At 40.4% G+C, this 13,858-nt stretch overlaps 1 protein-coding gene across 1 annotated transcript in view; it reads left to right on the forward strand.

Annotated features, from left to right (window-relative positions):
* Positions 1-13,858, forward strand: part of FRMPD1 (FERM and PDZ domain containing 1) — a 67,773-nt gene that overhangs the window by 31,762 nt on the left and 22,153 nt on the right. Inside the window, exons 4-6 of the mRNA XM_012769069.2 lie at positions 687-789; positions 3,856-3,901; positions 11,952-12,059. Coding sequence (XP_012624523.2) covers positions 687-789; positions 3,856-3,901; positions 11,952-12,059 — 257 coding nt within the window. The remainder of the gene's footprint in view (positions 1-686; positions 790-3,855; positions 3,902-11,951; positions 12,060-13,858) is intronic.

Raw genomic sequence — 13,858 nt, forward strand, 5'->3', positions numbered from 1 at the left:
TTAGAAAAGGCACCTTAATTCTATTTTGGGCTTTGCACTTTCCTATGGTGCCAAGAAGGAGGGAGCCCCCAAGTAAATGTACTTGCTGCCCTGAACCCCAGACTGCCAGTGGCCTGCCAGTCTCAGGGGCAGTGAAAATATTTGAAAAATCCAGCTCTCCCCTTTGAACCCTGCATGTTCCTAGCTGAGGAGAGTTTCTGGTCAGACAATAATAGAAACTATTGATTTGTTTTCACTTGAATCTCTGCAAAATATAGGCTGTACCAGGGTAGAGAGGAGCAGACTGGGATAGTCTACTGTTTGTTTTTATACTTGAGCTGTGTATTGATGTTATAATAGATCTAGGACTAGTTAAAATATATTGATTTCAATTTATACACATACACACATGCGCACACACACACACCAGAGATCTTTAGAGATGAATGTTGTAGGTTCACTGCCCAGTTCTGTTGATTCAGGTCTCTGCTGGTTTTCTTTCTCAGAACAGCCTCCTAACATCCCTTGAAGTTGATGGGTGATAGGTGTCTTATCCATGGTTCACAAACTGAGAGCCTTGGCTGAAGGGGAGGGGTGGACCAGTGCCCTGGGGACTAGACCAGGCTGCCGCTCAGCCGTGTTGCTGTGACTCGTGGAGTCGGGGCCCTGCCAGCATGAGTACCAGTTACTTGTTTTCTGTCCAACAGGAGGCTCTGCTTATGGCAAACTTTTCCCCGGTGATCAGATCCTCCAAATAAACAATGAGCCCGTCGAAGAGCTTTCCTGTGAACGAGCAGTCGATATTCTAAGGTACTAAATGGCCTTCCATCATCTACAGAGTTGCACAAACTATTGTAGAGCAAAGATGAGCAACAGGAATGACATAGCTGATCCTGTGATTTCAGTAAGATCCTGTCTCTTTAAAGCAGCAAGAACAGCCTCATTTTAAAGTTCCAACTCTCTTAAGATGGCTTCTCAGTGGTGGCTGTTACTGTCTGCCCCCTTTCACCTGCCTGCAGAAGGGGCACAGAGTGCTGTATGTGTCAAACCCCTGCTATGCCCAAGACACTGTGCTAGGTACTTTGGGAAATGTAATTGTAAGTCATACATAGACCCTACCCTCTAAGGATTTATAGACTTATTGTAACATAAGCCAAAGATTGAACTAAATTGATACCAAATTTGTTTGTTCTTCTTTAACCCCTTCTGATATCTCTTCTCAGATGTTCCTGTAGGTGTAGTCTGGTTGGCATATATGTAGTTTGATTGGTATAGCACCTCCTGCCTTCTACCTAGCGTCATTGTGATTTGCATAAATGCCTCACTTTATACCTAGATCCTGATCTTCTGAGACCAGGGCTCAGCGGGTGCTTAGTTGAAACCAGTGAATATGGCTGGCACTGAGAATCGGTGACCATGGTTTTAAGGTAGAGCAATGTCAGTGACAGGAGTGAAGAAGACTGGCAGACGTTTTATAGGCACACACAGGCTTTGGCCTTTAAAGTTTTCTTTCAACACTGTTTTAACAACTAACATAAAGAGAGATGAGAAGTAGAGTTAGGTGAAAGCTAACTTAAAGATACACATGTAGTTCAATGTGTGCCTTTTTGTGAGTGGCTGCTCTGGCTTTGGGGTGGTATTAATTTCTGAGGACATACCATGTGCAGCACACACCGAATAATAGGTAACAACTACGAGGTAAGAGCACAAGAAAATGAAGATGCAGGATGCAGTCTCTGCTCTCAGGAAGCACAGTCTCACTGCAGACACACACACACACACACACACACACTCACACACACACACACACACTCACACACTTTAAGATTTGCAGAGAATCTATCAAGATGTAGAAAATAGAATTCCTTCAACCAAGCCCAATATTGCTTTAAGAATGTCAGAGATTAGCTTGTATGCCTAATGTTAAAAAAAAAAAAAAATAATAATAATAATAAAAAAAAAAAAAAAAAAAGAATGTCAGAGAATAAGTTAAAACAATAAGGCAGCCAAGAAAGTAAGATCCTGTCTCTTTAAAGCAGCAGGAATAGCCTCATTTTTTAAAAATTTCATTTAAAAATAAAGAAGTACAGTTATGGAAATCATGAAGTTTGCTTTCTCAGTTATTGGGCTATTTTCTCAAGGATGATCACTTTCAGTGATTTAGATTTTCGGTGCTACTAATATTTCTGCCAGGCTAGATCAAAACTCTTACTAATAAAGAAACGCATTTACAATTTTAGGCAGTGGAGCAGAATTTGGGTGTTCAGGTAACATTTAACCCCGATCTGTTCACTGAGCACCTCCTCTGGGCGAGGAACCCTGTGGGACAAATGGACTCCGCTCCCCAGACACTTACAGGCTGGGAGTGCAGGTATGGCGCGTGCACACCCCTCTGAGATTGAGGGCATCCACTGCGTCAAGAGACAAAGAGGAAAAAGACTGTAAATGCTGGAGATTCCTCCAGGTTGGGAGGAAGTTGTAATTTGACAAAACAGAGAAGGGTCCAGAAGTAGTTCAGCTGTATCTTTAATGCTACGTAGAATTTGGCCCACAAAGATGGGAGGTGAAGGGGACCCAGGCAGAGTGATAAGAAGGGGCAACAGGGTGGGGATGGGGGGTAGGAGGTGCTGAGCTGTTCGGTTTGCCTAGAGAAAGGCTCTGGGAAGTGAAGTCCAGACGGTAGAGGGTCTCGGATGCCAACACAGCCAGTCCCAGTGTTATTCTCCTCTGGGAAGGGCAAGGCATTGAAGGCTTCTGAGCAGTGGTGCGTGACTTGAGGTGTGCTATGTCTCTGTGCCCTCTGCTGTACTTTGCATGTGTGAATCCCAGGACTGCTTATGTTTTTTAGCTTAGTTCCCAGTGTCTAAAAGCAGCATGTATTATTCATTGTCACTTATAAATGGAAAAACACAAAGCAAAACACAAAATAACACAACAATGCCAAGAAAATCTCTCAAATTCCTCCAAATGATCTGTAAGGCCAAAATGTCCTTTTGAGAGCACTTGCACTTTAGTTTACTGGGACTTATCACAGAAAAGCCCTGTTCTCATATAAAATGGAAAAGAGGCAGTCCTGAGACACAGAATCTCAGGTTGAGCTTATCCATTTGAGGAAATAACACACCAGCAGCAATTGGCCTAAATGTTCATATTGCAAGAAGTCAAATGAAATTATTTTGCAAACTGCTTCTCTATGTACCAATGGCTACATGGAAAGAAAAGAAAATCTGAATTGATTTCTCTGTCCTGGCCTATAATATAAAGTGGTGGTTTGGCAGTTATCTAGTTGATTTGATCACTTTTGAAATCCAGGAGATTATGTAAGACAAAGATGTCTAGTCTCTTGATTATATGATTAGGTTCATTACACAGACTTTGTGTACCCAAACACCACAAACTCTTTGGCTTTTATCTGATAAATGTTATCCACAGACATTCATCCTATTCAGTGAAATGTTTATCCTTAGTTTTCTAAAAACTAAGTTATCTGTGTTATTTCCGTGTTTTCTCTTAAACATTTTTTGGAGATAAATCTAGATAATATCAACTGGATGAGCTCTCAATTATATGAGACTAAATTAAGGCTAATTGCCTGAATTAATTTAATGGCTGTAGATATAGACTAGATGGTAGAGGAGGATATCTGGAGATTCCTTCAAGGTTCAAGGAGCACTCTGGGCCAGCTCAAGTTCCTTTGCAGATTGCTGCTTTCCCCAACATCCTTCTCAATTTTGCTGAGCCAAAGAAGCTGAGGCTGCTTTAGAATAAGTCTTGCCAGTCTTTTTCACACACACACACACACACACACACACACACACACACCACATCACGTAGAATGACTAAATGTTTTCATCTTCATTCTTTTTTTTTTTCCAGGGAAGCTGAAGATTCTCTTTCAATCACAGTTGTTCGCTGCACATCGGTAAATCTCTGTGTCCTGTGTGCCAGTTTCACAATCCTTGGCCCTAAGACCCTGTACCCCCATAGAGGAAGCAGGAAAGGCAAAAGGCAGAAGTTGACAGCTGCCAGGCAGTGGGTTGTCTGAAGACCTGTGTGCAAGTACTATGGAGGAAACAGATGGGTTCCAGCCAAGGGGACAGACCTATGATTTTGTAGAGTAGGACAATGAGAAGGGCACCAAACTAGGTGATTCAAGACAGGTTTGAGGGGTGTAACTTTGGGCAAATTATATAGTTTCAGTTTTCACTTTTGTAAAATAGTGGTGATAGCAATAACTGCCTTGTCTATCTAGTGGGTTGTTATGAGGACCAAATGAGGTGTTGGATGTGAAAGTGTGTTATCAGATCTGAGGATCACCACTAGGCAAGGTGTGGTATAGTATGGGTGATGCACAGGGAGGATATGGCAATCCTAAACCACCACAGGCCAAGGAGACGGTTACGTCTTATTTGGGGAGAAATATATAATCAAATTATAAGAGGAAAGACTACCAAGGAGGAAAAGTTTCAAACTTCTGACATTGAGCGATCCTCCTGCCTGGGCCTCCTAGAGTGCTAGGATTACAGGTGTGAGCCACTGCTCCTGGCCTAAAGGAGGAAAGGTTGACAGAAGATTCTCATTGTGAGAGACTTTAATATATACCTCTTAGCCTTGGCCACAAATAGATCCCCCAAAAATAGAGGCATAGAGAATTTTAATAATGCATTTAATTATCTAATCTGATTGACCACATACCCAGGCTACCAAGAAAATACAATAAATTCCCCAAATGAAAAATTGTAGCAGTCCTTTTTCCTGAATATAATAAAATAGAAACTAATAACTATCAAAATTTAATTAAAACCATCTAGCCATTTGGAGATAAAAATGTGATTTCCTTAGAGTCAAATAGAAAAGCAAAACTGCTATTATAGACTGCTTAGAAAATCATTGAAAATCAGAACTGTACTTAATAGATTTCAGTTTCTTGAGCAAAAAAAAAAAAAAAAGAAAAAAAAAAAGAACTGTACTTAAAATTCATTATGTGCAGGTTCTTCTGAGTGCAGTGGTGTTTACACTGTGTTTACACAGGGGTGTAGTTGGTCACAACCAGCTACAGATTCCTTTGTTCTTCTCCACTCCCACCATTTCACTTGACTAGCTTTAAAAGGAAAAAAAAAATTCATTATGTGCAGTTGAAGCTATGCTTACGGTGAAATTCATAGCCATAAGTGTTTTTATTATTTAATAAGGAAATAAGACAATTAAATATTCAGTGCAAGAAGTTGGAAGAAAAGACTAGTAAAGCAAACAAAGCAGAATAAATAAAATAATAAATATTAAAATATAAATGATGCTCTGAAAAACAGAAAGATTGTAAAGTTAATCAATCCAAGAGCTATTTATTTAAGGGAAAAAATTATAAAAAAGGAAAACCTTAAGGAAAAGAAATAAGTGGGCCCTATGCAAAGGACATTAGAATATTGCTGAAGGATATAAAAAATTCTTAATTATAAAAGGAGGCCAGGCGCGGTGGCTCACCCTTGTAATCCTAGCACTCTGGGAGGCCGAGGCGAGTGGATTGCTCGAGGTCAGGAGTTCAAAACCAGCCTGACCCCATCTCTACTATAAATAGAAAGAAATTAATTGGCCAACTAATATATATAGGGAAAAAAAAATTTAGCCGGGCATGGTAGCGCATGCCTGTAGTCCCAGCTACTCGGGAGGCTAAGGCAGAAGGATCGCTTGAGCCCAGGAGTTTGAGGTTGCTGTGAGCTAGGCTGACGCCACGGCACTCACTCTAGCCTGGGCAACAATGCGAGGCTCTGTCTCAAAAAATAAATAAATAAATAAATAAAAGGAGATACATACTGTGTTCCTTAATGGGAACTAAGTATTATTAATATATCAGTTATTCTTATATTACATGTAAATGCTTAATGCAAATTCAAGCAAACCCTTATAGGACTTTCATTTGGATTTCAACAAAGTATATCAAAGTGAGACTTATCAAGAAAAAATATTTGGCCAGGCGTGGTGGCTCACTCCTGTAATTCTAGCACTCTGGGAGGCCAAGGCAGGAGGATCACTCAAGGTCAGGAGTTTGAGACCAGCTCTCTCAAGAGCGAGACCCCATCTCTACTAAAAAAAAAAAACAACAAAAAACCCAGAAAGAAATTAGCTGGACAACTAAAAATATATATAGAAAAAAATTAGCTGGGCATGGTGGTGCATACCTGTAATCCCAGCTACTGAGAAGACTGAAGCAGGAGGATCGCTTGAGCCCAGGAGTTTGAGGTTGTTGTGAGCTAGGCTGATGCCATGGCACTCTAGCCTGGGCAACAGAGCAAGACTCTGTCTCCCCAAAAAAAAAAGAAATAGAAAAAATTTTTTAGGTCGGGTATGGTGGCTTGCGCCTGTAATCCTAGCACTCTGGGAGGCCAAGGTGGGCGGATTACTCTAGGTCAGGAGTTCGAGACCAGCCTGAGCAAGAGCAAGACCCTGTCTTTACTAAAAATAGAAATAAATTAATTGGCCAACTAAAAATATATAGAAAAAATTAGCCAGGCATGGTGGCGCATGCCTGTAGTCCCAGCTACTTGGGAGTCTGAGGCAGTAGGATTGCTTCAGCTCAGGAGTTTGAGGTTACTGTGAGCGAGGCTGATGCTACGACACTCTAGCCTGGGCAACAAAGTGAGACTCTGTCTCAAAAAAAAAAAAAATTAATGAGAAAAATTAATAAAAGAAAAACAATTTTTAAAGGGTAATGAAGATAGCCTTTATGTACAGATTTTAAAACTAATAAATCTGCAGTAATCAAAGCAGTGTGATATTGGTGAAATGTCAAACACATCAATATAATCAAACAGAAAGTTTAAGAATAGATACCAGTATAAGAATTTAGTATATGAAAAACATAGCATTCCAAATTGGTGAGAGAAAAGGTGATTTTTCAAGAAATTGTACTTGGATATTTCTGTAAATATTTGGAAAAAATACAGTCTCAGCTCACACCATTTGGTGTTACAAAATTTAAATATAAAAAACAAACAATAAAAATGTAAGCAATATGAATGGATGTCTATCTGCTCATAAGTTGTAGAAAGATTTCCTAAGCATATAGAGAGTGGTAAAAAGCACAGTGGAAAAAACAACTATTTGATTATGTGCAAATATAAAATTTCCAAACACTTCACACCATTAAAAAGCAAAGAAATTGTTGGTTCCCTGTCAATATTCAACAAGTGTTATCTTTTGTTTTTATTTCTTAGAAGTAGAGTAGGAAAAAGCCACCTAATTAGCATTAAGATGTTTGCCTTAATGTAAAATAGTGGTGATGACAAAACCCAGTGTCTTAAGCACAAATAGGTGGAAGTTCTTCTAATCTAAACAAAATTTGTCTATGAAATAATGTAAAAACAATGTAAAAACAGGGAAAGCTAATCAGTATAAATGATCTATAGGTGTTAAGACATTCTTTTTATTTAGCTGATTATCATCTTAACATCTTAATCAGGTAGTTTTTTTCCTACTCTATTTCAAAGAAATGAGCAAAAGAAAATACTTGTTAAGTAAGAAGAAAGGGAAACAACATATAGCTGCATCCTTTAAAAGGTAAAAAGTATGGGGAAATGAAAATTGGTATGTGTCCAATACCAATCTTGAGACTTCCTGCAAGATTTTCAGGAAGAAGGAGAATGTGAATACTGTGTTCTGGAGGTCCTGCAGGGTGAGCCAATATTAGCCCAGTTTATGGACATCAGTGCCTCTGAGAAATGCCCTATATATTGGGGTTGGGGACCCCAGGGCTGTGGACTGGTACCGGTCTGTGGCCTGTTAGGAACCAGGCAGCACAGTGGAGGTGAGCAATGTGCAAGCAAGCGAAGCTTCATCTGTATTTACAGCTGCTCCCCATCACTCACATCACCACATACGTTTTTCCTCCTATTAGATCAGCAGTGACATTAGATTCTCATAGGAGCGTGAACACTACTATAAAGTGCACATGTGAGGGATCTAGGTTGCACGCCCCTTATGAGAATCTAATGCCTGATGATCTGAGGTGGAGCTGAGGTGGTGATGCTAGTGCTGGGGAGCGGCTGCAAATACAGATTGTCATTAGCAGAGAGGTTTGACAGTATAATAAATGTAATGCCCTTGAATCATCCTGAAACCATCGCCAACCCCCCACTCCAGTCCATGGAAAAATTGTTTTCCATGAAACTGGTCTCTGGTGCCAAAAGGTTGGGGACTACTGGGCTAGCCCACTCCTGTGCCTCTCACCAGAAGTGTCCTGAAACATGTTATTAATACAAACATTGCAAAACAACCCTCTATATCTTGCTTCAGCGGGGAGGCTCATCGTTGTCATGGTAGGTTCTTGGAGTCCTCAAATGAATTGAAGTTGATTAGGAATTATAAAATCCAAACTTGGAATATTAATTACTGCTTTTCCAGACCATAAAATTTTATGGAAAAAATTTTGTTTTAATTTTGTAGATCTGTATCATTTATATAATTGTCTATATTAATTATTCATAATAATATTAATGCTAGTATTTAATGTCATTTAATTTTCACCAAAAGGAAGTTCTATAAAGAAGATACATTCATTATTCCACTTTTGCAGATGAGGACAGTGTAGCCTCACACACCTGTGGTCTCACATGCAAAAATCAGTGAAGCTGGGTTGTTTTCCAGATAGTTATTCTAGAACCAACATTCCTTAGCATTATGCTGTTCTATCTCCTTAAACCCTGCTGTCTTCATATATAACATGTATAACTCAGGGTGGAGGTAATTGCAAAAATATATAAAAAATGTTTTCCAACTTGTCCCTTTCACTACCCTTTTAAGCATGAACTCTTCCTTCAGTAAAAACATGCACAAAGGGATTTTATCAGCTCAGGCCTGCTGCTGTCAGATGAATTAATTTAGAAATCAGGGAGAGCTTATAAGTTCTAGAATAGTCGGTAGCTCATATCCTTTAGATTGTCTCTTTAAAATATTAGATGGCTTATGTGGATTTAAGTAGGTGGTTTACAATATGTTCTAGATGCTGAGGTACACAGGTAGCAGAGCTCATGTTCAGGTGTAAAAGTATAGGGGTCACAGTGGGCCTGTAGGTTGGGCATTTTCATGATAGCACATTCTGTCTCACAGTAGCCAGCTTTCTGGTTGGGTGGGTGGTTGCAAATATAAATAAGAATGGCTCTTCTACCATGTGACTCCCACCAACTAGTCCTAGTTCAGAACAAGTCTACCTTGTATGAAATAGCTCCTTAAAAATTTGAAAGTATAGCCTTCTCTGACTGTTCCACCGACTTTTCCTCACAGATGTGTTTTTCTGCATTTTCACTTCCCTGATAGCTTTCTGGACAGATTCCAATTTCATGGTGATCCTCCCAAATGGTGGCACCTAGAAAGGAACATAGTTCTACTAGTGGCCAACCAGTGCTGAGTACCAGGGGACTGGAGGGTGCACTTACAACATGCACCAAGCATACTAGTGGAGCCCAAGATTGGGTTAACATTTTATCAGGCCCAGTCACACTGCTGGCTTGGGCCAAACTTGTGGCCAACTGAATACTGAGCTGATTTTCAAATGAATAGCTTCCAAACCAGGTCTCCCTAATCCCACGCTTGTTGCAATTGATTTTTTGGATCCTCAGTCCCACACTTCACATTAATCCCTGTCAAATCATGTTGTTTTGGCCCAGTGTTCTGGCTCTGATTTTACAGTCAAGGAATTGTGGGGCTGAAAAGTGTATTTGTATGGTCATCAGCTGTAGTCATCCTCCTTGCTCTCAGGGAAACTCCTCTTCCCAAGTCTCCCCCACTTCCTCCAGTTCTAGGCCAGTTGATTTTCTTTGGCATGAGCCAGCTCTGGGCCTAACTCTTGCCTAGGGTCAGAGACAACAATGGTAACTTCCTGCAGATTCCTTTTCTCTCTGCATCTCTCCTCTGTTTTTCCCCTGATTTCTCATACTTTCGAGTCTTTAGGGTGGTGATGGTTGTACCTTTTGCTTTGACTACTCACCTTATGCTATTCCCTTCTGCTCTTGACAGCCCTGCCTTCCTACTTCCTCTTATTTATTTATTTGGTGATTTCCTGGCCTTTGACCCATTGTCTCTGGTCCTCAAGTTTCCCATGCACTCTTTGAGAGCCCCAGTTCCTTGACTTTTCCCCCAAAGTTTCAGCTGCCTCGTATCTGATAACACCTTGCAGCTCTGTGTCATTCACAGGTTTGGTAAGTTCGCTTTCTCTGACTTCAACCAAAGCATTGCTAAACCTCATTGATGAGGACTAAGCCAAAGGGAGCCTGAGTTGCTTAGTTAGAAATTAGGACTATTTTGAATATACGTCAACTAATTTTGAATCCACCTAATGGCTCTGCATCTGGCCTTTTCCACAGGGGGATTATAGGAGACCTTATCAAATGCTTTGCAAGAATGAAGGAATACTACTATATCCACAGAACCCTGGCCTACCAATCTGGAATCCTATCTTCAAAAGAAAAATGAACTTGGTTTGCTCTGATTTATTCTTGGTAACTCCATATTGGTTTGTTGGTGATCACTGTCTAAAAGCTCTCTGACCATCTCTTGTCTTGGATTTTGCCAAGAATTAATGACAAGCTTACCAATATGTGTTTTCCTGAATCGTCTGAATTTCCCAGAATTCATTTTCTGGGAAACTTGTTATTTGACCATCTTAAATCTCCTAACAATTCGTCCATTCTCTGTTTTGTGGGTGATACTAACTAGTACATATAATAGGTCCAGGAGCCCCCCTAGATTCACCTGGTATAGGGGTTTTGGTGAACTCATTCAAAGAAATCTCATAGTCTCATGACTAATTTGGGCTTTAAGTTTCTCTTTCCCTTATTTTTTTCTCACCCTCGTGGTTGAAAAACCAGTAATTCCTACAGGCATACATCTTCTCTGGGAACACTGTTATTTTCCCCAGAATGATCTTTTTAAATTTTAAAGCAAATTATATATTTGAGAGACTGAATCATAGTCATGAATCCTGTCACATCAAGGTTCTAGTTACCTGTAAGATCACATTCATCTTCTTGTATTAAAATTTCAGGGCCATGTATTCATTTCATGGCTTTGGTCTATTGACATTTGACTGTATGAACATTGTTTCCAGCAGTTTCCCTGATTGCTGTGTATTTCTTCTCTAAGCTTCACAGAATGTGGCCCAGAGTCCCATCTTGATACTTTTACACACATAAGCACTTTAGAGGCTAGCCTAAAGGACTGTCCCAGACAGGGGAACTAGGATACTAGCCTGGGAAATGGTGTATCAGGGTTTCATCCAGGAAGATCACACCCTGTTGGTCTAGATCATATAAGATGCTGTTCATGAAGTGTTACAATTTGGCCTGGTACAGTCTAGTACCAGGGATTCATCATATACTCATAGCAACCTGTGATGACTCTTTTTACCTTTGGGAAAAGAGAGTGCTATACCCAAAGGATAAGAGCAAAGGTGGGCCAAGGATAAGTCACAAAGGTTGGAGCTTCAGGGAACCCTAACTCCCACATTTGGGAAGTTAGGGAAGACTGAAGGCTAGAGAGGGGCAAGGACTTGGCCATAGTCACACAGTTTTGTTTTGGTTTACATGCATTCACATGTGCATGCACATACATACCCCCCTTGTTTTCTTTCCTAAAAGTTTGTGTTTGAGGTAGTTCTGATAACTGCAGAGTAGCAGAAACTTGGGTTGGAGTTCAGGTCTCCTGGTTCATGGGCCAGTTCTCTTTGTCTTCATCATATTGCAGCCATTTTGCTACCACATTGAATTTCCAACTATTCTCAGACACAGGAGAACATCACCTGGGTTGGGATCCCTAGATTTTACGAAAGGAGATCTTTAATGGGTGTCATCCTTTCCTATGGGTTTAAATAAAATCTGCAATAGCCGTCATAGTTTTGGGTTGGGTTTTTTAAAGAAATGAGAAGATATACATGGCTTTTATGAAAGTACTGTTCTAAAATGTGTCATGTTAATGTTTTTCAGGGAGTCCCTAAATCATCCTTCCTGACCGAGGAGAAGAGAGCCAGGCTGAAGACCAACCCCGTGAAGGTGCACTTTGCTGAGGAAGTGCTTGTCAGTGGACACAGCCAGGTGCGCTACTAGTCAGGGGACTGAAATTACTCTTCATGAAGGTGACAGGCTGCCTTCTGGTGCTTAACTCCCTGCACCTCTGGATTCTCGCAGCACTGAGAGGATGCTGAGGGTGTGCAATGCATTTGCTAGAGGGTTTGTGCACCCTCTCAGTCAGATGCCAGCGGACCAGGGACAAGGAGAGCTGGTGGGGGCTCTGGGCCATGGGTGGGGACCAGGTAGAAAAGCACTGGGTGTGGTTCTCTGTTACTCTGTGACTCTATTCTCTTGCCCATGAAATTTCAACAGATTCTAATAGTTAATTTCTCACTGTGAATCTTTAAACGTATTATTCCCTCTGAAGGTGATATATTGATAATAGTGATGGTGGTGGTAGGGATTGCTTTTTGTTTAAGAGCCTATCATCCACTGAACCTTTATTATGTGACCTAAACTTTTTGTATACATAATCCTTAATCATTACAATACCCTGCAAGAAAGGGAATTTAATAAAAGAAGCAGAGGCTTAAGAGTTTGAAAGCTTTAACATCTAAGATCACATAGTAAGAAAATGCAGGAGCCCAGTCTCTGTGACTTCAGTTCTTTGGTTTTTCACCACAACATGCTGTCTAGTCCTTTGGAGGAGAGACCTGGGGAGACCTGGAGTTAGGGGTTCAGAAGACAAACTTGTAAAGGGAAAATGTTGGCTAGAGTTTAATATTAATGTGGATTGTTTGATAAAAGTCACATTTTATTCATAATTAACAAATTTTCCCCCAGTGGTCTGCAACTATTGTCATTCCAAAATCAGCAATCATGATTAGGTTTTGAAACTTTCAAGTCAAAACTTGTCCTTATCAGGTCTTCTTACCATAGACACCAGCAAATGGGGGCAGGAGGGGGTTATGGCCATTTGAACAATGGCTCCAGGTTACCTGTTCTACATCCACAGAGCCCTTATGTCCTACCTATCCTGCTACTTACCTGAGCACATCTTCAGTTAGAGCCAAGAGAGAAAGATAGATTTGTTCAGGTAGGGACAAGTGGGAGGCCTAGTGCATTAATCAGATAAGACCTGAGATTTTGTCAGTCAGCAATATTTAAGTCTCTGTTTGTCCATGTTTATGAAAATGGAATCAACCTCTTTAACAAATTAAATTTAGATTCAATACATGTTTTTAAGAGTTGTGCACAGTGATGAGTAGTGAGGGTGAGTACCATGTAGCAGGACAGGTAGAAGAAGGGCACTACAGCTATGGACCAGATCGCCTGGTTGGTGATTTGTTAAAATGACCATGACCTCCCATTCACAGGTGTCTATGTTGAGCAGAAAAAAAAGACAAGTTTTGACCTGAACTGGCTACAAAACTGGTTCAGAGTTTTGAGAGGATAGGGAGTTTAGAGGAACAGGGTTCTCTAAAAAAGATGTCTCTGGGAAGACTTGCAGTTGGGGCACCAAGGGGAATTGACGGGAGACTCTGCATCAACTTCAGGAGGCAGAGACAGTGAAACCTGTGAGAGTTCATCACTGTGACCTGTCTGTCCATCCCTTCAAGTGTTTAAAGGTTGATAAATTGGTAGTTAAACTTTCCCCTTGGAACATAAGGCTGCCTCAGAATGCACAGTCACTCTGGAAGGATCTGAAATAGTAAACCGACATTGGAAATATGTTTAATTTTGCTCACCGCTAACGAAATACAAAGGAAAATAGTTAAAAATGGTCCTTTATATTAGTAAATGAGCACAAATAGAGAAAAAAATGTATGTTCTGGTGAAAGTAACTACAGTTGTACACTAACTGGTGGCTTTGTAAATTGGTT

Source organism: Microcebus murinus, chromosome 12 (genome assembly GCF_040939455.1).
Source record: "Microcebus murinus isolate Inina chromosome 12, M.murinus_Inina_mat1.0, whole genome shotgun sequence".
Classification (NCBI taxonomy): Eukaryota; Metazoa; Chordata; class Mammalia; order Primates; family Cheirogaleidae; genus Microcebus; species Microcebus murinus.